The 27121-nt window shown below is 40.1% G+C and overlaps 1 protein-coding gene across 3 annotated transcripts in view; it reads left to right on the plus strand.

Annotated features, from left to right (window-relative positions):
- ANKFN1 (ankyrin repeat and fibronectin type III domain containing 1) overlaps positions 1–27121 on the plus strand; it is a 354346-nt gene that overhangs the window by 40478 nt on the left and 286747 nt on the right. The window contains exon 1 of one of the 3 annotated variants that reach the window (XM_063799882.1): positions 15064–15146. The exons of the other annotated variants lie outside the window; for them this stretch is intronic. Within the exon in view, the coding sequence (XP_063655952.1) occupies positions 15135–15146 (12 nt within the window). The 5' untranslated portion in view covers positions 15064–15134. Of the gene's footprint in view, positions 1–15063; positions 15147–27121 lie in introns of those variants that run through there. 3 annotated transcript variants of the gene reach the window in all.

Raw genomic sequence — 27121 nt, forward strand, 5'->3', positions numbered from 1 at the left:
CAGCAAATTCCTAGGGAGGCTGCTGTTAGTTTCCATTTTCTTCTGCATTTTCCTCACTACTAAACTTTAGTTAGGCTCCTGGCGTCTCTGGATGATTATTCCAATGGCCTTCTAACTAACCTGCTGACTGCAGGAACTCTCTCCTCAGTTAGCAAATGCTCTGAAAAGGACAAATCCCCTTAAAAACACTTTATGTCTTCTGACTACCTGGATTTATATCCTTCAAAGACTTTTAAACCAAGTGGAAAATAATTTACATCCAAAGATCAGCTAAACCAGCAGTCCCCAACCTTTCTTGCACCAGGGACCAGTTTTGTGGAAGACAATTTTTCCATGCACAGGGGTGTGGGAAGGCGGAGGATGCCTGTGATATGTGCCTGTAGTTCCAGCTACTCAGGAGGCTGAGGTGGGAAGAGTGGTCGAGCCCAAGAGGTCGAGGCTACAGTGAACCATGATCGCGCCACTGCACTCCAGCCTGGGCAACAGAAGGAGATTGTCTCAGAAATGACAAAACAACCCTAATGTGAACTGCGCATGTGAGGGATCTAAGTTGCACATTCCTTATGAGAGTCTAATGCCTGATGATCTGAGGTGAAGCAGTTTCAGGATGATTACAGTGGAACTTAGTTGTACTGTGTTTTCAGAGACTGAGAAGACAAAACAGAAATTAGGAAACATTGAATTTGATTGTGCTAGGCACAGAGGTTAAAATACCTGAATTGTGGGGAGGTCTCGTATATGGGAATAATAAAAATAGGTTTTACTAAAACGACCCTTTTACAAACCATTGGACAGTTTCAGGATGAAACTGTTCCACCTCACGACCTCCATCTCTCACATGCGCAGTTCACAGTAGGGTTGGCGCTCCTGTGAGCATCTAATGCCGCTGCTGATCTGACAGGAGGAAGAGCTCAGGCAGTAATATGAGTGATGGGGAGTGGCTATAAATAGATGAAGCTTTGCTTGCTCACCCACTGCTCACCTCCTGCCGTGTGGCCCCATTCCTAATAGACCACCCACCAACAGGTACCAGTCTGCAGCCTGGGGGTTGGGGACCCCTGAGCTAAACATTTGTCCTTATTTTCTTCTTTTTGGTTTTATTTCCACATTTCACTCTTTAGTGTATCTGAAAATTAGTGTTTTCTATGAGGTAAAAATTACTATTTTTTCTCCCAATATTCAACTATTTATAACGCCTTTTCTTAGGTGATCCTTTCCTTCCCCGCTGATCTGTATTTTCTCCCGTGTTGTGTAAGGAGATGTTTCAAACACCTGGGTCTGTTTCTGGGCTCTCAGCTCCATTCTGTTGTCTTCCTGCCTATTCCTTCCCGAACACAACTCTGATGTAAGGAATGTAGCTTTGGGAATGTTTTAATGTCATGTAGGGATCGCTACCACCTTCTCTAATCCTTCTTCTTAATAATTATTTAGCTCTTCTTGGTAACTTGTTCTTGCAGATAAATGTTAGAATCATTTAGGAGTTCTGGATATATTCCACTGAGATCTTGGTTGAAATTTCATTAATCCTAAAAAATAAATTTTGAGAAAATTTATGTCTTTACAATATTTGCTCTGCTCATATGAGAATATGGCATGGCCCCCATCTTTTCATCTGCTTTTACGTCTCTGCTAAATTTTTTCCTATAAGTCCTGCACATTTTGTGGTTTTGTAGTTTACCTATAGTTGCTTTATATTTTTTGTTGATAATCCAAATACAATTTTTCCCATTATGTTTTCTAGCTCGTTATTGCTGTTACAAAAAAAAAAAGACACAGACTTTTAAATGTTTATTTCATACTTTATGACCTTACTGAACTCTCTTCTATTCCAACATTTTTTCAGTCAATTCTTATGGGATTTTTAAGAAGATATTTTCTGAAAATAATGATTTTCTTTTCTCTTTTCCAATAGGTAAAGGTCATGCTCTTCATTTCTGCTCTGGTTCTCATTACATTGGCCTGAACTTCCAGAACAATACAAAATCACAAAATCAATTTTGATCTCCCAACTTTGATGTTTCTCTCTCCCCAGCCCAGCCCCTAAATATCCTCCTTTTCCTGGCATTTGATTTGACTCCACTTAGTGCATTCCAGCATCTCTCTGTGTCTTGGAAAAGAGCTCCCTTTTCTAACACTCACCCCATGAACTTCATCCTCTAGTCTGTCGAGGTGTACCAGGCAGGGTCGCCAGATAAAATTGAGGACACCCAGTGAAATCTGAATTTTCGATAAACAACAAATACGCTTTTAGTATAAATGTGTCCCATGCAATCTTTGGAACACATTTATACCAAAAACCTATGTTGTTTATCTGAAATTTAGATTTCACTGGGAATCCTGTGTTTTTCTTTGGTAAATCTGGCAACCCTAGTGCCAGTTCCAGTTCCGAAGCCAAGTTCACATCTGGGATCACACATCTCTATGCACATTTGTCTATTATCGTTTTGTTAATATTCTGCTATAATGATATGTTCATTTGCTACTTCATATCCTACGAAGCTACTGGCAGCTGATGTATCCTAGGCATTTGGTTGTTAAATGAATTTTCAAAATGCATGAATGATGGCAAGCAGATCATCAACTCTTGAGTATTACTGGAACACATAAACTGTAAAATGTTTGGAGGCTTAAGTAGAGGAACAAACAGGTGTGACTGAGTTTACTAACTGCCAAAGAATCCAAGAAAAAGAGAAAAGTACAGCCAGTTTTTAAAATTTTCAAAAGTGGAATTTTTTTTAAATTCAGAAGATAAGTGAGTATATCACTTCATCGTTTTATTATTAGAAAGAACCATGAGCACTGAAATGGAATCAAGAGACCCGGAATCTAATTCTGACTCTGCCATGAATTGGCTATTTGGCCATGCACAAGTCACTTCAACTTCCTGGTTTTAGTTGCTTCATCCATAAAACAAGACCATTGGAATAGGAGTGGTTATCAAGCATTGTTTTAGCGGTGAGGTCCTTAGAAATGAAATATTACACAGAACCTCAACATCTAATGCAGACAAAAGAGAGCAATTCTATTTGAAGAAAATGCAGCACGTCCAAGGTCCCCCAACCCAACTCCCTCTTGCCCTTCGGAGTGGCCCCTTAAGGAACTCTGTAGAACATTGGACACCCTTGGGCTGTACAGTCTTCAAGACCAGCATCCCAATCTGCTTTGACATATGTACATGGTACTGTAGTATAATAATCAGGTACAGATTACCTGATAAGATATAGGCATATAGATATATAGAGAGTAACATCTCAAGTAACCAGTGCTTGATATCTACTCTTGATTCCTCTTTGATGAAGCAGAGGCAATCTATTAGTCTGAAGTCATCCCAATCCTCTATAGCTACAGTCTCATTTAATGAAAATAGTTAGTCATAGCGATGATCAAGGTCATCAGACGATTCTGAAGCATTGCATAAAAGGATTAATTTCTGTGGTATGCTAGATTTCTCCTTGCATCTCTCCGGAATAGCCCCAGTGGGTAGGACTACTGCAATCACCTTCTAATGGTGGAGCCCTCACAGTCCAATCTCTTTGCCTCCTCAAGAGTGACCCTTTCTAAATGACCACCCCATCATGTCACACACATTGCAGCCTTCCCACCATTACTGTTGCCTTTCATTGCTCTTAATATAAAATGAACAGCCTTCAGTGAAACTCACTCAATCCTGGATACCTCTCAAGCACTCTCTCTCTAGCCAGGATGCTCCTCCTCAAACCCACCATAGTTCCTCCCACCATCAAGCCTTTACATTGCTGTTCTTCTACCTAGAAAACTATTCCCTCCTCTCTTTTCCAAGTTAACACCAACTCATCCAGCAGACCTTTGTTTGAGCACTCCTTTCTCAGCTGTAAGTAGACTGCCTTATTGTACACTGTCATAGTGGCCCATATCCTCACAATCACTTGTTATCATTGTATATCCATGCTTGTTCATATGATTGTTTGATTAATGTCTATCTTCTTTACAAAACTATAAACTGTAAACCCCATAAAAATCCAGCAGCACAGTGTCTGACATATAATGTATCCTTAATAAATACTTATTGATTAAATTACTTATGAGATAGAAAAATGTGTTCATACCTTTTACAAAGATTTGCCACAAGAGTTAAGAACTAATGAGTGCTTTAGCTGATCGAATGTTATTTGTGGGGAAAAAAACAAATTAGCTATTCAGTATATCTAATTCTCTATATATCTGTAATCGTTGTGACTTAATGTTTTATTCATACCAGCCACAAGTGGGGAAAGACTACTCTAGCGTTTTTAACACAGAAAATTTAATAAATTATTTTCACAGGGGTAAAACCACTGAAAAACTAAATAGGAGACCATAAGGCAACTCGCAAATTAGCAATAGCAGAAAACTACCACTACCCCTGCACTGGAAGAAGAAATAAACTAGGGCCATCCAGTGGGCACTGAGACCATGGTGGGAGGATATGTCCATGGGAGCCAGAGCACAGAGGAAAAACTGCTTCTGCCAGAGATGCTTCTGGAGGCAAAGTGCAAAGGGCAGAAATGTCCTATCTTCCCCATTCCTCCAGTCCTTTAATCTTTTCCAACCCTTTTCCAGAGGCCAGAAGGCAAAGTAGCCTGGGAAGCGATTACACTTGATATACAACAGAGCAGGCGGAGAGTTGGAAATGGATGTGAGCTCAAAGAAACAGTTAACCCTCATGGTACCCAGAGTAAATTATATAATCAGCAATAGTATCACATCCAAGAGTTACAGAATTAGTACCTAAATGATTAGTAAGAGTCAAAGACTTTCTCCTCCTCAGCCTAGCCTAGAGCAGGGCTTTCCTAACTCGTCTCCATGCCTCCAGTCTGGGTGGCCTTTGTATGGTTACCAGCATAATCTTCCTAAAATACTTGTATGCACAGAGAGGACACTAGTGGGGGCCTTCTTAGGTTCTCCACAGTTTGTGGAATATTGAGGAAACTTCTTATCCTAGCATTGCTAGCCTTCCAGTCTGTCCCTACTCTCCTCTCCAATTAACCTATATATGATGAACCAAAGAAGCCCATACATCACCCATGCTCTTCCTGTTCCATTTCCCCCCTCCACACCCTCTTCACCATTCACCTATTCATCTTTTGGGGACCAATAAATATTCTGCCTCCTCCAAGAAGATATCCTTGATTTCATCAGCTCAGATGAAGTGATTCATAATGGAAGAACATGGATTTGTATAGGGATTTGTAGATTTTCCTTTATAATAGGGGGGAGATACCATGAAGTGTCCATATATTAGAATATTCTGGAACTGTTGAAAAGGTTTTGAAAAAATATAATGATGCGAAAGAATGCTCATTATCATGTAACTGTAAAAAGTAAAAAATCAAAACTGTATTTATACTTTTTTAAAATACATACACATGTATACACACATAAAATACTAATGAGAAATGTTAGCTAAAATAACCCTTATTATTTTGGGGTCAGGGAATTTTGAGTTACTACCACTGTTGTCTTTTTAGATTTCTGTCGTATCTAAACTTTCTGTAACATGCTCTGCTTTTATTATGAAGGAAAATAAATAAAAGATACGAAGAACATGGACTTTGGATACACACAGGCCATTTCAGACTTTGATGAATATTCTCACTCTTAATTCATACCATGATATAGGTAATCTACTGTAAGTTTCCAGGGACATTTTTTATTTTTATGAATATATCATCATTCTGAAGGTCTCCCTAAGTATCTAAGATCTCCACGGGACATACATACATCTTAGGCCTTTTCATCCCCAGTGCCTCAAATTGTAGTGCACACATCCCACACTTTTAATAAGGGACATAATGAAGACATCTCCTTTCCCCGTCCGTCTCCTGTGCCCATTCACATCCATCGTCATGGTGATGCTCCCCTCATGGTGCTTTTCCGACTGCCCTAGCCAAGTCTAGGCCCTCAATATTCATTCCTGATCTCTAGGACTTTGATCTCTGTGGCCAGTCTCCAAGCTGCCCATCATACTGTGTTCAGCTTCATTTTCCTAAAACATGACCTCAGGGACTGAGGGAATGCCCACCATCTTGAGCCGGACTGGTTGCCATGCCAGAGGGCAAACAGTTTCCAGAGTCTTGCCTCAGCAAATAAATGAGCTGTCAAGGAAGTAACTTCCTGCTCTTCGTGTTTGCTCTTTACTCATTGGCTAGAACTAGTCATGTAATTTCATTCATGTACAAACGAGTCAGGAGGTCAGCTCTCCATGTACCTAGAAGCTGGAGAGTCAGAAATGTTGGCAAAGAATGTAAGTAACTATTATGAGGCTCAATAAAAGTTGGATATTGGTTTAAAATACAAGTTAGGCATAATCTAGCCCAGGGCATCTATTTTTATTAAAAAAAAGATATAACTAGCAAAGGAAGCTTGTAGTGGGATATAAATTGGGAGGAAGAGGGGCAAGAAATGGGCAAACTTTCAGACTATGCCTGCTTTTTCTCTGAAATGATATCTTAATGGTCCCCCTTAGGAAATCAGGCACTGTTTGTTTGTTTATATTTAATTTAATTAATTAATTAATTTTTTAGAGACAGAGTTTCACTCTGTTGCTCAGGCTGAAGTGCAATGGCACGATCTCGGCTCACCGCAACCTCTGTCTCCTGGGTTCAAGCGATCCTCCTGCCTCAGCCTCCTGAGTAGCTGGGATTACAGGTGCCCGCCACCACACCTGGCTAGTTTTTGTATTTTTAGTATAGCTGGGGTTTCACCATGTTGGCCAGGTTCGTCTTGAACTTCTGATCTCAGGTGATCCACCCGCCTCGGCCTCCCAAGTGCTGGGATTACAGGCATGAGCCACCACACCCAGCCTATTTTTATTTTTGAGACAGAGTTTTGCTCTGTCACCCAGGCTGGAGTGAAGTGGCATGATCTCAACTCACTGCAACTTCTGCCTCCTAGGTTCAAGTAATTCTCCTGTCTCAGCCTCCAGAGTAGCTGGGATTACAGGCACCCACTACCACGCCCAGCTAATTTTTGTGTTTTTAGTAGAGCTGGGGTTTCGCCATGTTGACCAGGTTGGTCTCGAACTGCTGACCTCAAGTGATCTGCCCACCTCGGCCTTCCGAAGTGCTGAGATTACAGGCACAAGTCACTGTGCCTGGCTCAGGCACTGTTTATGGTCATACATTACGGATTGGAAACCACTGTCATAATATAGACATTTCAAAATCAATGTCAAACCCTTTTTGTGAGCTTTGCCCCTGTACCTCCTCCCCATCCGTAATCCCAGCACCACTGGTTTTAAAAACTTTGTATTGGCTGGGCGCGTGGCTCACACCCGTAATCCCAGCACTTTGTGAGGCCGAGGTGGGCGGATCACGAGGTCAGGAGATCGAGACCATCCTGGCTAACATGGTGAAACCCCGTCTCTACTAAAAACACAAAATAATTAGCCGGGCGTGGTGGCGGGTGCCTGTAGTCCCAGCTACTCGGGAGGCTGAGGCAGGGGAATGGTGTGAACCCGGGAGGCGGAGCTAGCAGTGAGCCAAGACTGCACCACTGCAACTCCAGCATGGGCGACAGAGCGGGACTCCGTCTCAAAAACAAAACAAAACAAAACAAAAACTTTGTATTATACCCTTCTTGGCTCCATTCTCCTAAATCAAGATTTCCTTGGCTGCAGAAGGAGGCTTGCAAATCACTGTGATTTCAGGACTAAATGAAGAGTTTATTTCTCCGTGGTACAAAGGGGTGACTACCCAGTCTTGTTCCCCAAAGCACTCTTCAGATCAAAGACATTAGCTGAGCTACTGAAGTATTAATTAGCCGGGTACAATTGTCAAAAATTAGTTTCTGTGTGAACCAATTAAAACAAAATAATTGGGAGTTGTCAGCACTTCTAAATATTTATAAAAGTTGATGCAAATATTTGTTTACATATCATCTGTTTGCAATTTTTATTGCTCCTGCTCTCTGCAAAGTTACTCATAAGCCGTTAGATCCTTTCTCTTGATACTTAAATTAAAACCTAAACTTATTCTACTCAACTGACAGAAAGCTAAAATATTTTTGTTTGAATTCATTTGACAATGTGTATTTTTGGCAGTGTGTTTATATTCCTCATTTATAACGAAAAGTGATACTATAGCCATCCCTTCGAGGAGAAATTTCTGATTTTTTTTTCATAGCCAATTCATTCTATTTTTCCATGTGGTATTCATTAAGTCATTCTCAACTTTGTTGATTTTCATTATATCTATAGAGTGTTAAAATTTCTTTCACACTTCTGCAATTGGTTAGCAATATTAGGCCGCTTTGCTTGACATCTTTTATTGTGCATCAAATCTACACTAGTCCTGAAATATCAAGAAATGTCAGAATCTCTTGGTTAATAATCCCTCCCCTACAGGAGAAGTAATCATCCTTTCCTCTTCATACATCCTCTATCAGATCACAAGTCTCTTCATCACCTCAAAGCATGCTTCCATCCACATTTTCCCTGCCATTTTGAAATTTATTCTTCTGCTTTTCCTGTCTTTCAGAAATAAAGAGCCTCATGACTTTATAATGTTAACATTTGCATTAAAATACTTAAAGTTGATAAAGTTTATTATTCCTATTATATATTAAATTTAAATTCATGATAAAAAATTTTGGAGAAAATGCCCACCACTTACCAATAGCCCTAGTATATATTTCAGTGTGTTTCCATTTATAGTTTTGTCTGTATATAGTATTTTATTTGCTATGTTTTCGTGTAATTGTCATATTATTATCTATTCAATTTTCTTCTGCTTTATTTTCCATTATATCATGAGCTTTTCCTCCAAGTAATTACAACTGTTCATAAAGTTCTCCCCTCCCCATGGCCCATGATTACATGATAGTCCCTTAGTAGATGGATGTATACAGTTTAGTTGAGCAGTCTCTTACTAGATTTGAGAAGCACAGGATGGAGTTTGTTGCCTGAATCTAACTATTCAACCCCCCCTTTCTGCTGGTAGGAAATATGCATGAAGAATGGCAAAGAAGACAATGGGATGGAAAGTACCGGGCCCATACTGTGGTTATCAGCTATGGATCACAGTGTTATCTGGGTGAGAAGAGTTGGCAGAAACATCTGGAAAAAAGAGAAAATGTTTTTGGTTTCAGTTTCGTAAGAATGCTGGTCTAGCATTCGTGACCTGGGAGCATAAATAATTGAACATAGAAATTTTGTGCCAAGCGATATGAAGAAATTAATACTATCCCCATGCTTCCCATATCCTTTGGCAAGACATGGGGATGGGCCCATGCATCCTGTTTCCTTTCTCCCAGACTGGCCTTTGAGACACTCCTCTCTACTTGCAAAATTAAGAAATTTCAAAGGTGGCCTGTGTCTCTGGGTCTTCTTGTGGCTCAGTTCTATGCTATACATTTTAATGTTTTTAACTTCCATTCCAGGTTTGAGCCCTACATGTTGCCGCCTCCTCAATGCTCAATCAAGGGTAGGTTTTTACAGTAGCCCAGCATCCTCTACCTCTCAGAGCAGAGTGCCCCAAGAGGGAGAGGCCCCTGTCTAAGCAAGGTGCATGGTTGTGCCTTCCCCAGAGTTTCAATCTTGTTCTACTTTTTATATTTCTCCATCTGCAGCAGAATCACAGGAGGCAGTGTCTATTGTCTTTGCTTCCTACACTGGAATTCTGTAGACTAGTGCTTCTCAAAATGTGTCCCCTGAACAGCAGCATCAGCATCACGTGGGAGTTCATTAGAAAAGCAGATTCTCAAACTGCTTGCAGACCTATTGTATCAGATACTCTGAAGCTGGGGCCCAGCAATCTGGATTTTGACAAGCTCTTCAGGTGATCCTAATGCACACTGTGTTTGAGAACCACTGCTGTAGTCATGTCTTTGAGTGATGCACCTCCTCTGCTGGCGTAGTTATCTCAACAGATCTTCCAACTGAAGCTCTTACGGATGCAGCTGCAGCTGGCTTGCTTAGGTAGGCATTCCATCCTCTACCATGTGCTTTTCCTTTCCTTGGTCCTTAAATCTCCAGGCCTTGAGTGAATTATGCTACTTCATTGATAGCCAGAACATTCATCTCTTCCACCTTCATTCCTATTGCAGTGGCAAATGCCTCTGCTGTTTCATTTGTCTTCTCATTCTCCACTCTTTTCAAACAAACTCAGCTGTTTGTAAAGGTGTAATATTCTTCCTAATTTGGCTCCCTCCCTTTTCCATATATGGTGCTAATACCCTCGCTGGATCATAGCACCTCTCTCCTTTTTCTTTCTTTTTCTCTTTGCTTTTCATCCCCATTCATTTGTTTTCATCATGACACTATTCCAGATTTTGTCCTTTTAGATCCTCCTTAATAATAGATGTGAAGCCAGTAACTTCAGAAGCTGCCAAAATATCCATAGTTTAAGCAAATCTTGTCCACGTCTAACTCTCCAAGCAGGATACTTGTACCCATCAGCGCAAAATCTGACTCCATCTGGACCCAAATATTGTAGCCCAGACTGGCTTTCCTTAGACAAGATTTCTATTTTTTCTTATTTGAGACAGAGTCTCACTCGCTCTGCACCCAGACTGGAGTGCTGTGGAGCGATTTTGGCTTGCTGCAACCTCCGCCTCCCGGGCTCAAGCAATTCTCCTGCCTCAGCCTCCAGAATAGCTGAGTCTACAGGCACATGCCGCCAAGCCTGGCTGATTTTTTATATTTTTAGTAGAGATGGGGTTTCACCATGTTACCTGACCAACACCAGGCTGGTCTTAAACTCCTGACCTCAGGTGATCCACCTGCCTTGGCCTCCCAAAGTGCTGGGATTACAGGCATCAGCCACCATACACGGCTGTTAGACAAGGTTTCTCAATCTCAGCACTACTGACGTTTTCGACTAGATAATTCTTTGTTGTGTGTGCATTATAGGATTTTTAGCAGGCAGTAACTTCACCCCCTCCCTGCCCCTCAAAATCCTGATTATCAAAAAATGTCTCCAGACATTGGCAGCTGTCCCCTGGGGATAAGGTGCAAAATCTCCTAGGGGGAAAGCCAGTGCCTTAGTCTGTCTATCTCATTCTCCCTGAACCTTCCATTAGAAGATTACCTGCATGCAGTTCCTCATGATATCCGCTGATCCTGCCTTACTGCTATAATAGCTGTGTCATCTTGGCACTAGTGAAATAATCCCTGAAAAATTTCACTCTGATCTTCCTGGTCATCCTTTATAGTCCAATACAAATTTTACACCCCTATTCAGTGTGGCTGTCCTATTCCTCAATGCAGCAGCTTTAAGGGTACATCTCCTAGTAGTCCCCCACATCTGGACAATCTTTCGGGACAGAGGTCTCCTTTCTTTTCTTTCTTTGCTTGTTGGATGTTTAGGCACCAGTCATGATGCCTCTTTTATTTTATTATTATTATTATTATTATTATTTTTTTTTTTTTTTAAGACAGAGTCTCCCTCTGTCACCAGGCTAGAGTAGCACGATCTCAGCTAACTGCAACCTCCACCTCCTGGATTCAACCCATTCTCCTGCCTAGGCCTCCCGAGTTAGCTGGGACTACAGGCACATGACTTTAAGAGCATTTAAAACTTTTCAGGTTTATATCATCCAACCTAGTCTCTAAAATAACAACATTTTTCCTAAAGAAGTAACTCCTTTTCTTCCACTCATCAAAGCATCTTCCATCATTTTTCTTTCATTTCCACCGGCTCATGTTCTAAATACAAGATCAAAGCCTGTGGTTTAAACAATTCCGTTCTTCCTTACCTCTCTGAGCAAATTTACCCTAGTGCTCTTATCCTATTGACACTATTTCAAAAGATAGAGAAAGAGGAAATCCTTTCTAAATTGTTCTATGAAGCCAATATCACCCAAATACCAAAACCAGGAAAGGATTTAACAAAAAAAGAAAACTACAGATCAATATCCCTGATGATAGGATATCAATAGGATAACAGCACTAGGGTAAACTTACTTAAAAGGTTAAGGAAGAATGGAATTACCCTAGTGTCAAAGAGACAGATTGTCAAGAAAACAGCCTTTTAAATATACTTCTTGGCTGAATGCCTGAAGATAACAAACCAGGAGCCCCAATTCTCTTTAACCATGATCTGAAACAGAGTCTCCTAAATCAGAGGTCATAACCAGATATGCATTTAATAAATAATATCTTATATAAGAAATAAGCTGTATTGTTTTTAGGAGAGTGACTTGTTTTATTATTTCAATAGGCTTTTGGGGAACAGGTGGTGTTTGGTTATATGAATAAGTTCTTTAGTGGTGATTTCTGAGATTTTGGTGCACCATCAGCCAAGCAGTGTACACTGTACCTAATGTGTAGTCTTTTGTCCCTCACCCCTCTCCCACCTTTTCCCCTGAGTGCCCAAAGTCCATTGTATCATTCTTATGCCTCGTGTCCTCATAGCTTAGCTCCCCACTTATAAGTGAGAATATACAATGTTTGGTTTTCCATTCCTGAGTTACTTCACTTAGAATAATGGTCTCCAGTTCCATCCAGGTTGCTGCAAATGCCGTTAATTCATTCCTTTTCATGACTGAGTAGTATTCTATGATATGTATATTATAGATAGATAGATAGATAGATAGATAGATAGATAGATAGATAGATAATGTATGCATCACATTTTCTTTATCCACTTGTTGACTGATAGACATTTGGACTGGTTCTATATTTTTGCAATTGCGAATGGTGCTGCTATAAACATGCGTGTACAAGTATCTTTTTTGTATAATGACTTCCTCTGGGTAGATACCTAGGAGTGGGATTGCTGGATCGGGATGGTTTATTGACTTTTAGTTCTTTAAGGAATCTCTACACTTTTCCATGGTGATTGCACTAATTTACTTTCCCACCAACAGTGTAAATGTGTTCCCTTTTCACCACATCCATGCCAACATCTATTATTTTTTGATTTGTTGATTATGGCCATTCTTGAAGAAGTGGGGTGGTATCACATTGTGGTTTTGATTTACATTTCCCTGATAATTCATGATGTTAAGCATTTTTTTCATATGTTTGTTGGCCATTTGTATATCTTCTTTTGACAAATGTCGATTTATGTCCTTAGCCCACTTTTTGATAGGATTGTTTTTTTCTTGCTGATTTGTTTGAATTATTTGTTGTATTAGTCCATTCTCATGCTGCTATGAAGAAATACCTGAGATTAGGTAATTTATAAAGAAAAGAGGTTAATTGACTCAGAGTTCTGCATGTCTGGAGAGGCCTCAGGAAATCTACAATCATGGCGGAAGGCACCTCTTCACAGGGTAGCAGGAGAGAGAATGAGAGCCAGCAAGGGAAATGCCAGACACTTATAAACCCATCAGATCTCATAAGAATTCACCATCACAAGAACAGCATGGGGGAAACCGCCCCCTTGATTCAATTACCTCCCATCGGGTCCCTCCTATGATACATGGTGATAATGGGGATTACAATTCAAGATGAGATTTGGGTGGGGACACAGAGCCAAACCATATCACTTATAGATTCTGGATATTAGTACTTTGTCAGATGTATAGATTGCAAAGATTTTATCCCACTCTGTGGGTTTTCTGTTTACTCTGCTGATTATTTCTTTTGCTGTGCAGAAGCTTTTTAGCTTAATTAGGTCCCATCTATTTATCTTTGTTTTTGTTGCATTTGATTTTGGGTTCTTGATTATGAAGTCTTTGCCTAAGCCAATGTCTAGAAGGGTTTTTCCAAAGTTGTCTTCTAGAATTTTTACGATTTCAGGTCTTAGATTTTAGTCTTTAATCCATCTTGAGTTGATTTTTGTATAGGGTGAGAGATAAGGATCCAGTTTCATTCTTCTACATGTGGCTTGCCAATTATCCCAGCACCATTTGTTGAATAGGGTATCCTTTCCCTACTTTATATTTTTGTTTGTTTTGTCAAAGATCTGGTGATCGTAAGTATTTAGCTTTATTTCTGGGTTCTCGATTCTGTTCCGTTGGTCTATATGCCTATTTTTTTTGTACCAATACCATGCTGTTTTGGTGACTATGGCTTTATACTATAGTTTGAAGTCAGGTAATGTAATATCTCCAGATTTCTTCTTTTTGTTTAGTCTTGCTTTGGCTATGCAGGCTTTTTTTTGGTTCCATATGAATTTTAGGATTGGTTTGTCTAGTTCTGTGAAGAACGATGGTGGCATTTTGATGGGAATTGCATTAAATTTGTAGATTGCTTTTGGCAGTATGGTTATTTTCACAATATTGATTCTACCAATCCATGAGCATGTGATGTGTTTCCATTTGTGTCGTCCATGATTTCTTGCTGCAGTGTTTTGTAGTTTTCCCTGTAGAGGTATTTCACCTCCTTGGTTAAGTAAATTCTAAGTATTTAAATTTTTTTGCAGCTATTATAAAAGGGGTTGAGTTCTTGATTTGATTCTCGGCTTGGTCGTTCTTGGTGTATAGCAGAACTACTGATATGTGTACATTAATTTTGTATCCTGAAACTTTTCTGAATTCACTTACCAGTTCTAGGAGCTTTCTGGATGAGTCTTTAGGGTTTTCTAGGTATATGATCATATCATCAGCAAACAGTGACAGTTTGACTCCCTCAGTACTATGTTGAATAGAAGCAGCGAGAGTGGGCATCCTTGTCTTGTTCCAGTTCTCGGGGGAATGCTTTCAATTTTTCCCCATTTAGTATAATATTGGCTGTGGGTTTGTCATAGAAGGCTTTTATTACCTTAAGGTATGTCCCTTCTATGACGATTTTGCTGAGGGTTTTAATTATAAAGAGATGCTGGATTTTGTCAAATGCTTTTTCTGTGTCTATTGAGATCACCATGTACTTTTTGTTTTTAATTCTGTTTGTGTGGTGTATCACATTTATTGACTTGCAGATGTGAAACCATCCCTGCATCCCTGGTATGAAACCACCTGATCATGGTGGATTATCATTTTGATGTGCTGTGGGGTTCTGTTAGCTAGGATTTTGTTGAGGATTTTTGCATTTATGTTCATCAGGGATATTGGTCTGTGGTTTTCTTTTTTTTCTATGTTATTTCCTGGTTTTGATATTAGGGTGATACCGGTTTCATACAGTAATTTAGGGAGGATTATCTCTTTCTCTCTTTTGGAATAGTGCCAATAGGATAAGAAATAAGCTGTATGAAGAAATCCAGTTTGAGACCAGGAGCCTGTGGGCAGGCTACATGAATGAGAAGGTTAGTCTTTCCGCAGTCCTCCTTGAGCCTATGCAACTCCATACAAAAGAAAAAGGAACCCAAGCTGGATCAGCTGAGCTAGTAGTTCCAGTGCCTAGCACTATACCCAAAGGCGCAAACCACTCACTCTGGTTCTCTTTACCTTGCATGGAATTTAGCTGGTGTTTTTTTGCTACTTGGTCCAAATAACACAACGTTGGTCTCAGCAGCACATTTACTACAAGCCATTGCTACCAAAGCAAGCCAGAAACTAAGACTGGCATTGCCCATTCATGCTAAAGCTGTTCACAATAGCTGTACCAAGAGCAGCAGCCTCACATCTGAAGTTCTTTGTATTTATTCCAGGCAGTGCACTAACTTATTAGGATTGAGATGCTAATCCTTCACCCCCTCTTCTTCACTAAATGGTATCAAAGTATCAACTTTATTGATAGCCAGGGAGTATCCAGTAACTTTAACATACAGAGCAGCTGGGAAGCTTGACTAAAGAAGCCAGACCAGGGTTTCTAACTACCCTTCTCTGAATTGAAGAGGCTGGAGCTGGCACCAGAGCAATGTGACTCAACCATCCCGTCACAGGCTGAAAAGCTGGCCCCAAGACAGCAGGCCCCTGACTTGCAGCATTAACACAGGAACCCCGGTCTCTGTGCACACGAGCGGTGGCTGTAACCAACAAGCCTACCCACTATAGAAACATGGCCCATGCTGGATGCCTGGTTTTGCACAGTCTAGTAAGACAATCTCCTCCTAGACAGAGGAGAAAGTAAAAGGGTGAAGAGAGAAGTCAGTCATTCTCACTTCACATCCCTCATTCATGTGTGGGAGTGTGGAAGCCTCCACCTCAAGGAAAACAGAGGGAGGCAGGAGGAAGGAGAAACATTTCTCCCTCCCATCTATTTAAGCTATCTACACCTTTCCCCTGATTTAAGAAAGCTTTGCTATGTACCAGGTGCCATCCTAAGTGCTGCCCATAGAGTAACACATTTCAACTTTCTAACAATCTTGGGGGAAGACTAATATGATCTCTGGTTTACAAAGGAAATTGAGGATGAAGTAATTTGGGATTTCAGTCCACATAACTCTTACCCCAAAAGCTGTTCTTAAAGCAATAAGCACATGGCTATTTAATATATGCTGAAATCCCTTTGAGTTCACTTCAGTTCACTTAAACATTTCATATGTTAGGGATCGTACTGTGCCCAGGGAGGCAAAGGATGGGAGGGCAGTCCTGAAGGCTTGTTCTTAACATATATCCACACATCCCAAATGGGCATTCTCGTGCCCCAGGAAGCAAGAAAGTAGTATGGCAGAAAGTTTAAAACTAGGGTGTCTCTTACTACAGATGTAGGTATAAAAGATGGATTGAGTGACCTCAGTGGTAATTAATTTAAAACATTTTAGTATTAACACAAACTAGCATGTATTTGGGAGCAGAAGCACAATTAGCCTGTATTTATTAAGAGAATACATCAGACTTCACAAAAATGTGGGGAGGTCTCTTTGTCATATCCTCAAACCTCTGGGGATGTGCCTTTAACTCACCTCTGTTGTAGAGCTCTTTTAGTAGAAAACGTTTAGAGGAACCAAATGTGCGTTAATAAGAATACATCCAAGATACACAGTGATGATCTCTGTCTGAGATGGTGAAGCTTGAGGGTGGAGGACATCAAGAAAAGCTTCGCAGAGGGGCTGCTGCCTTTCTAAGCCAAAATTTGTCAAAGAGTAGGAAAAGCAAGGTTTGAAAATAGATAAGCCAGGAGTGTGGCCTGAGATAGTTACATCTCTGAGATTACATCTTTCTTGTATTAAAAAATGGGATGATGCTCCCTATTGCACAGGTGATTTGGAGATTCAAATTAGATAATGCATATGCCTCATACATACATGGTTAGCAAAAAAGAATGCTAGTGTCTCCCCCCGTCATTCTTTCTTCAACTGCAGCTCCCACTAACTCCTCATTCTCTCTAACCTGGTTTCCACTCCTTCAACTCTGCAAAATATCTTTCTCTAAGATTTCCTCTGACCTTTCCATCACTAATCCCAAAGGCTACTAGTCAGCCCTCATTCTCTTAGACCTCTGGAATATTTAACCCACTTGTCCTCTTCAGCCCATTTGAGTCTATTTCTCCTAATGGTTTCCATTATCTGCTGCTGTTGTCCTCTGTGGAAAAAAATGGGCTAACATGCAAACAAATAATATACAGCTATTAAAAATAAGGATGTATAGCAATGTGTACTGATATGTATAACCCAATTGCCCCAAGGCCTCTAGCTTTTGGGGCAGTAACCCTTCCCTTTCATAACCAAGTTAAATAAATAAGTCCCCATCCACATAACTGGAGGAAATCCACCCACTTTTCCAATATCTCTGAAGATTTCCTGCATGATGCTTATGTTCACTTATGGTTATCTATCATCCTCGTCTCCAAACTCCTGCCTCTGGTATAGAGTCACCTTTTGTGGCCAAGTAATTTGGGCTCTGTACAAGGAAGCTGTGTACTTTAGCCCCGACTGGGGATGATCCTGGAGCAGCAGAGCACCGTGCTTAGGTGTGAGAGCACCACACTGCATGAGTCCAGATCCAGAATCTATCACTTACCAGCTGTGACTTTGGGCATTGTATTTAACTTCTCTGTCTGACCTTCACCACACCCAGTTTCCTCATCTGTAAATTGGGATGAGAATAGCACCTACCCTACAGGGTTATTGTGTGAGAAAGCCCATTACCAATAAGGTGAGCAGACACACTGAGAAGGCTGAGACAGAGGTGAGTTTTCTCAACTTAGAATAGGGGTCCAGAAAACACAATGAAAGGGACAAGAACAGGAAGATGGAGGGGCATGGGCCCGAGAAGAAAGAATCTGATTGAGACAGGAAAGAAGGAGCTCAGGGTAGCCCAAGCATAGATTTTTCACTTGGCAGATGAGGTGCGATTCATGTAGATGAAGGAATCAGAAAACTGCAAAACTAGCTGGGCACAGATAGGGCCAGCTCCATGGGCTTGCACTCAGTGAAGCCACACAGGACCCTGTGCTCAGTTTAATGCTCTGCTGTCACTGTCTTGAAATTCTTAATAATTTTATAACATGGGGCACCATTTTTTCATTTTTTCACAGAGCCCCACAAATGATGTACCTGGTCCCGGGCACAGGTATCGGTGCCAGAGGCAGCGTGGGTGGGAGGCTCCTGGGCAGACAGAATTATGTTGCCGGAGAAGCCTAGAGGTTCATTCACCTCACTGCACTCTATTGAATAGCCATGACGTGTTGAATATGCTAGACACCATGGAGGATAAAAAGATGAGTAAACAGTTGCCTGAGTTTATGCTCCGATTCATAAGGAATTCAAGCCATTTACTCTCCTGTTAGAAGGGTTTTAGAGCAGCATCAATTGAGGTCACCTTTTGTGAGAAAGAACTTCAGTGGGGCTTTTTTTCCCCCAAATTTTATGTATGAAGGCTTCATAATATTTTGTAAGTGGCCTCAAAGAAAATGTTCTATTAAAATTGATAGCTAAATATGTAAACACTGGTCATTGATCAGCTTTCATATTATCCACAGCAGTTTTGAAAGCGGATCCTTTATTCCTTGCCAAAATCTACTGCTTTGATATTGGAATAACTAATCCTTGGAAATTTATTATTTAATTGTAACATTTGGACAGTAGCCTACGAGACATGAAAGATTTCTGTGAGTCTGTATTGTCAGCTGACAACTTGGAGTTAGAGATTTGAAATGTCTGAAAGTTGAAAATATTCAGAGTCGGATCATAATGATGTCATGTAGAAAAGATTTGAATATAAATGGAACTTCAAGGCATCATTGGAGAGTCTTCAGTCAAACAGCTCTTACTCTGCCTTTTTATTCTAGCAGGGTTATTACATCGAAGTGGCTAGTGCAGAAATCAAAGACCTTTCTAAATGTTGATGTCAGTTAATCGGAGAAGGGTGATTTCCATAGATGATGTGCTCTGCTAGAAAAAGCATAAAAATGGGAGCCAAAAGACCTAATTTCTATTTTTTAAACAAGGCACACTCCTCTGTGCCTCAGTTTACCTATCTGTAAAGCAAAGCCTCAGGTGGAGGACCCCACATTGTTAATGATGCCACTCTTTAGGTGAAACTCTGCCCAGATCAGCCTAAAGGGCCTTTCTGGCCTCCTACACCTCAAATTCAGCAACCCATGGGATAATTAAGCTTACTGGGAATTCTAGTCAGAGAAATAATGCTCAAAGAAGGAAAGCTTCTATTGTAGGATGTGAAATAAAAGGAAGAAAAAGAAAAATATAAAAAGAAAGAGAAGATGACAATGGTGCAGTCAAAGCTTATAAGCTTAAACCCCACACTTAAAATCTCTGCAAAATCCTGGGAGATAACATTCTCTCACCCACATCAGGACTTTAGGACAAGGGAGGAATCTTACTCTACAGAAACAGTGAATAATTGAGGATTGAATATGAAGCATCCCTGTCATTAAAGGACCTCCCTCCATCCTTCCAGCCAGCAAAAATTTCACACTGCCCTCTCTTCTCCAGAGATCTCACCTCTCTACTGTTCAACAAACTCCCCCTAGCTGACTTTAGGAATTTCATCCCTCTCACTGTCTTCTGTAGCAGCATTTGGCTCCTAGACCACCAATTCAAGATCTAGATCAACTGTGCATTTGCTAAGTCAAAGACCATTTCCTCATGGTTTCACTTTTAGTGACTCCAAAGTGTTAGCAGAGTTCTTCAAAATTCCACTGCATTGTGTTGAACAGAATGCATAGAGCAGTGGTTCTTAATTGAGGAGGAAGGGCCCAGCAATTGTGCCCCTCTAGCAACATTTGACAATGTTTTGTGACATTTTTGTTGTCACAAATGACGAAGAGGATAATACTGGCATGTGGCAGGTAGAGGCCATGGGCACTGCCAATATCCTACAATGCACAGAACAGCCTCCACAACACAGAATCAATCAGGCCCCAAATGTCCATAGTACTAAGGTTGAGAAACCAATACAGAAATTTATTTTCCCACTGTTATGAGTAAGTTCATCTCCCCTTCAAAGGCAAAGGAAGCTAGTCAGTTTAGCTTTTGAATAATAATTTTTTTCACCATACTATGTTTAAAAATAATTTGTACTTGTCTTTCCCCAGTTAAGGGGTTTTGGGTATAGAACTTTTAAATGATGTCTGTGTTCCCTGAAGAATAATTAGTGACTTCTAGATTTCTAGCACTATTATCTCTAATAGATTTACTTGCTAGGATCTCAACAGTTACATGTCCCAGTGGCTCCGCAAATTCAACGTGTCTAAAACTACTTTGGCCACAGCTATAGCTTAGAACTTCATCCTTTCTCACCTGCATTCTACCTCCTAGTGAGTCATTAGATTCCAACAAAATCTTCTCTCATATTGCTCATTTCTGTGGCTAACCATATCAAGCACCCCATTCTCCAGGCATCACCTAATCCCCTATCCACATCCAATAGATCACCTGGTCCCGCAACGTGTTTCTCCTTAGCCCCTTCTCTCTCTCTCTCTCTCTCTTCCCCCCCTCCCTCCCTCCCCTCTTCCCTCCCCTATGTTACTCCTCTAATTCAGTTCCTCAACACAAATATCTGGGTTAATTAAATAACTCCTTCTGACTATTCCTTTTTCCAAGCTGACCTTTATAAATCCATGCTGTACAAATCCATTCATACTTCTTCCCTATTTTAGGAAATTGTAAATACATTTCTTGGCTTTCAGAATAATGTTCAACCCTTTACCTGGCTGAGATGATCTAACTCTTGCTTGTCTCTGTCCCATCTCTTTTCACTCTTCCATGTGGAATTCTTTGGTCTAACTGTTTTGAGCTACTTTGTACTTCAGCACATGCCCTGTCTCGGGGACTTCATACATGTTGTTTTCAGCAAAGAATACTCTTTTCCACCGTTTCTTCTTGCCCAACACCTAATCATCTTGAAATCTCAGCTCTGACATGAACATCACTGCTCTGGGAGAGTGTCTCTGGATCACCAGAGCCATCCTTCACCATGTGTGTCCCTCAAATACCCTTGGAATAAAGGGTACTTTCATCACATAAATTTGTGACAGTCCCTCTCCCTGGAATTCATACCCAATATTAGAATATTACAAGTTCTGAAAAAAGACTGCCATAAAAAGATTTCTTGATCTTTGATCCAATGTTTCCCAAACTTACTTGAACATTTAACTTATTTTTTCTGCAAACCTATTATCATCTTTTTTTGGAAAATTTTGCCTTCATCTGATTTAGGAAGAACTTCCTTTGCTCCTATAGGTACCCCAGGCATAGGTCTATTACAGTACTTTTCACACATCCCTGTAATTGCAGAGTCATTTTCTAATAGGTCTCATATACAATAGACTGACTACAAATGCCTCAATAATAAAATAATCACCGTGTTTTTATCAGCATTATACATCCAATACCTAGAACACATTTTAGATATCTGATAAATATTTGATAAATAAATACATTATTGGACAAAGGACAATATAGTTCATTACTATTAATAATTCACCTATGTTAAAGAGTAGGTGCATTTTTTGATTATTTGTTTTTGTTTGTTTATTTTTTTTTTTTTTGATACACAGTCTCACTCCGTCACCCAGGCTGGAGTTCAGTGGTGTGATTTCAGCTCACTGCAACCTCTGCCTCCTGGGAGCAAGTGATTCTCCTGCCTCAACCTCCCAAGTAGCTGGGACTACAGGTGTGCACCACCATGCCTGGCTAATTTTTGCATTTTTAGTAGAGATGGGATTTTACCATGTTGGCCAGGCTGGTCTCAAACTCCTGAACTTAGTTGATGAACCCACCTTGGCCTCCCAAAGTACTGGAGTTACAGGCATGAGCCACTGTGGCCAACCAATATAATTGTTTTGATAAAATATTTTAATATTCAAGATAGAATGTAATTTATGATATTGACATGCTTTCTGAGAATGCCATGTTTAAGTGAGTTTCTTAGTGTCTCTATCTTGAAGATAAGGGTTTATGCTTGGTCTGGCTTCTTAATCTGGGATTGGCATGGAAATCTTTTTATTGTTTTGGGAGTCAGTTTTGAATTTGTTGCTGTTGTTTTGTGTTTTGTTTTTTAAGAAGACCACAACTCAACTGTGAGTTATTTGGGGTCATTTTCTGCTCCAATGGCAGCTACTGAAACCAGTACAAACTGTCAGAGCAGTTTCATTAAAGGTATTAGGAGGCCCTTGGCTTTTTAATATTAAGCTCAAATCCAAAATGACCTTAAAAGGCAGTAACATTGAAGTCAGAAAATCTGTATTCTAGTTCAAATCACTTGCAGCATGATTTGGAGAGGATCATTAAATCTCACTGATTCTTGTTTCCTCCAGTAACTTAGTATGCTGGTAAACCTATTCTCTGTCTTCCGAAGGTGATATGAGAATTACATGAGATGATCTATGGAAAAACTGTGTAAGCTTGAAAGCATTCAACAAGGCACTCCCAAATGAAATGCAAGCCCCTCAGAGGGGGAGCTCATCACTTATTGATCACTCTCATGCTTAATACAATACCTGGAAAAAGAGATATTCATAAATATTGAATTAATTAATGCAGATAATAAAATGATAAAACAGTAGCCCTGAAGCTATGTTAATGCAATGGGAACAAAAACAAAACACATTTAAATATTGTACTAATCCAGTCTCCCATTATTATAAAGAAATAGCTTCTGGGTGCGGTGGCTCACGCCTGTAATTTTAGCACTTTGGGAGGCCAACTTGGCAGGTGGATGGCTTGAATATAGGAATTCAAGACCAGCCTGGGTAACATGGCAAAGCCCCATCTTTATAAAAAAAATACAAAAATTAGCTGGGTGTGGTGGGGCATGTCTGTAGTCCCAGCTACTCGGGAGGCCAAGGTGGGAGAATCACCTAGACCAGGGAGGTTGAGGCTGCAGTGAGCTATGATTACACCACTGCAATCCAGCCTGGGTGACAGAGACTTTATCTAAAAAGAAAGAAAGAAAGAGGAAGGGAGGAAAAGAAAGGAAAGGAAAGGGAAAGGGAAACGGAAAAGGAAAAGGGAAAGGGAAGAGGGAGGAAGGAAGGAAAGGAGGGAGGGAGGGAGGAAGTAAGGAAGGAAGGGAGGAAGGGAGGGAGGAAGGAAGGAAGGAAGGAAGGGAGTGGGGGAGGGAGGAACGAACGAACGAAAGAAAGACAGACCTGAGACTGGGTAATTTATAAAGAAAAGAGGTTTAATTGGCTCATGGTTCTGCAGGCTGCACAGGATCATGATGTTGGCATCTGCTCAGCTTCTGGAGAGACCTAAGGAAACTTAGAATCATGGCAGAAGGTGAAGGGGGAAGCAGGCAGGTCACATGGCCAGAGCAAGAGCAAGAGAGAGAGAGCATAAAGATGCCACACACTTTTAAATGACCAGAACTCATGAGAACTCACTACCGTGAGGACAGTACCAAGAGATGGTACTAAACCATTCATGGGAAATCCACTTCCATGATCCAGTCACCTCCCACCAGGCTGCATCTGCAACATTGGAGATTACATTTAAACATGAGATTTGAGTGGGGCACACATCCAAACTATATCAAATATATAAATATATGCCATATTTATACATCTGCTTGTATATATGCCTATTGATGAACGGCCTGAAGTAGATGAAAGGTGACCAAATTATGAAAATTTATAAGGAAAATTAAATGTCAATAAACATTAGAATCAAACAGAACCTTATACAATGTACAAGAAATTAATACTTTTTTAAAGAAGTTCAGTGATAGCCAGATATAAGTCTATACCAAGAACAATTTTAAATGGTTAAAAATGCATTCAAATATTCTTATAGCAATCAAGATATACAGAAGTCCAAATATAATTTGAAGTGGTTGGAAACATGGATGAACTTTACCTGAAGAAACTCTCTCCCTGCTCTCTGCAGGGGTGACAAAATGATTTTGAACACAGTTATCTGTAGATGGGAAAAGCTAAAGCTCGGCCTACATTTGTTTACAGTACAGGAGTCCCCAACACCCTGGCTTGCAGGTTTTGGAAGTGGTGGGCAGATTCAGCCATTGGTGGGCATCTTCTGGACACCATCATTTACAGGGTTGGGGAAGGTGAGGGCACTGAAGCCTGGGAAAATGCCTGCCTCCCAGGAAACAGGGAACACAGGCTCTTTTTCTCTTCAGTCCAAGGGGCCCACCCCATAGAGCCTACTGCCCTGTGTGGAAACTTGTAAGAAATGCAGAATTCCAGTCCCCACCCCAGACCTTCCAAATCAGAATCTGCTTTTTAGCAAGGTCCCAGGTGATCTGTGGACACATTCAAGTATAAGGAGCACTGGCCTTAGTGGTTGTTCTCAGCAGGACTGCTTGTTTTAGATGTATGGCTGGGGAGGAGCCCAAAAGACTCTTTTTGTGTAACATGAAGAGACTTGCCACACTCTGCACTTGCCTGGAGGATCCTGAGAACTTGGAGGCTTCCCCTGCACCCTCAGTTGAGGGGTCCTAGCCTACCAGCCTGTTCACCAGGAAAATATTCCTCCTTTGCCTCTCACAACTTGCAGACCCACTACTAGTTAGGAGACCCCAAAAGCCTGCCTACATTTGTGCTGAGGACTTATTTCACTGTAATGGGTCAGAAAGATCTGGATGTTTGCAGACAAGTAACAGTGAGGAGAAAAAATATACAAGGCATTGAAGATGACTCAGCAGTTTGAAGGAGGAAAGAACAACACAATCAGAACAGGTGGCTCTCTGTGAGATAGTCTTAAAGAAAGAAAGACAAAGGACACTAAAAGAATATAATGCAAATTCCTAGGGAGACTAGGGAAATTATTACAAAGGAATGATCGGAGAAAAAGAGAGTTCTTGAAACTCAAAAATATTGCTGAAAACTGAATAAGGTATCTTGAAGTTCAGGTGGAAGATTAGCACACAGAGAAGAAAAACTCGAAGAAATGGAAGTTATGCATGCTAAGTGAAAAATACACATAGAGGACACATCTTATTGTTGATAGAGGGTGAATAGTTTCAACCTTCTTGAAGAGTGATTTGCACAACCCATCTAATAGTAAGCTGCATCTACCCTAGTATAAAGTACTTGCAATTCTAAGAACTACTTTAGAGTATAAGACCACACGTCTAAAAGCAAATGTTCAAAATGCTTGGTCATTACAAGCCCACTGTAATTGCAAAAAATTACTAACAACCTAAATGTCTATGAATATGGGATTAGTTAGGACATGTCCATAAATGGAATCCTACTTAGCCACTAACAAGAATAAGGAGATCTCTATATACTGACTTGGAATCTGTGTCCACAAAAATATCATTAAGAGGATAAAAGCATATTATAGAAAATTATCTAGCATGAGCTTGTTTTTGTTATAAAAATTTTCATGACATACATATCTATGGATAAAAGTTTATATGTGCATGCTTTCATAAGCATAAAAATATTTAGAAGGATAACCTCACATGCTGTTGATAGAATTACTTCTGGAAAACGGGGGTGTTGGGCAAAGCGTTCACTTCTTTGTGTGCTTCAAAATAAATCTGTGCAGTTCTGAGTTCTTTTACTTTATTTAAGTGGGTTTTTAAATATTTTCTAAATGTTTGATAATGAAAATTGCTTATTTCGATTACAAATATTTTTAACTGTTAAAAAGCTATAAAGAAATCAAAACACAAGGAGTCATTTATAAATAAACACGCTGAGTCAGTGGAATGGTTCACCAAGGCCTCAGCAAAGGCACAGAGTCAAGGCTAGGAAAAAACAAAAAACAGCAAAATTCCAATACCGTAGGAGAAGCCATTGGCAGTGTTTATAAAATTAGTAAAATACGAGTGAGGCCAAGGGATTAAAAAGCAACTGTGAGAAAAATTATTAGAAGTCATGCAAAACAATCTGATATCACTTTTTAAAGTTGAGCTCATTGTGGGTCAAATCAGAACCCACAGAGACAAAAGAGGTCATGTCCCCCGATTATAACCATTTAAGGAACAAGTACAGAATATTTTAATCCAATGGATGGTACCGTTCTTTGTACAATAAGTTTTCAATTTGGACTTAATGAAGACAACATAACTGTCACATAGTAAGCACTAGGATTGGGCACATTCTCTTCCAAATGCTTTATATGTATATCCTCCAATAAGCACAACAATCTTAGGAGAAGTACAGTGCTACTCTTATTTCTATTTTACAGTTGAAGGCCTCGAGACTTAGACAGATTAAGTAACTGGTCAGAGGTCACACTGGAGGTTGGTGGAAGAATCGAGACTTGAACTCCTGGCCCTCTGACATTGCTTCTGCCCCCAGAGTGGGGGTCATGGGCAGAGCCCCTACAACTCTTGACATCACATCCCTATGCCTTCATCACATAGTCTTGGCTTTTAAAGAACACTTGATCAAAGCAAAGAGAAGATACACTATTCATAAATTATTTTTATTGTCTGTTCACTGGCATATTCTATCTTAAATAAAACCTTCATTCTTAAATTAATTTCATAGGTAATTTAAGTGGTTACCTATACTCCTGAGAATCAGTGGGATAGAGAATAGGTAGTCCTACCATAGCATTAAGCAAGTAAGTAAAATTAATATAAAATAGAATTAATTCAAAATTCAGAATAAGAGTACAGTAGCCACCTCATCTCAACATTCATAATCTTGAACATATAGGAGATAGATTATTGTGTATCATAAAGAGGAATAGGTATATAGAAGATTTTACTCCATAGGTTACATTATACAATTATACTCGCATTGATGCAACTTTTTACAAACCATAAACATTTTAAATAACTGACAACTCAAGCCAGATAGCCTAATCAGCATAGAACACTCAGAAATTTCTAAGTGATCTTATTTTCTAATGAGTGTCAATTGTAGGTTACAGATGACAACCAGATGGGATCAACCACAGGAACCAGGGTGAGAAGTTGAGATCAATGAATGGTATGAAGAATCCCCTGGTTGAGC

This window comes from Pan troglodytes, chromosome 19, assembly GCF_028858775.2.
Source record: "Pan troglodytes isolate AG18354 chromosome 19, NHGRI_mPanTro3-v2.0_pri, whole genome shotgun sequence".
Lineage (NCBI taxonomy): Eukaryota > Metazoa > Chordata > Mammalia > Primates > Hominidae > Pan > Pan troglodytes.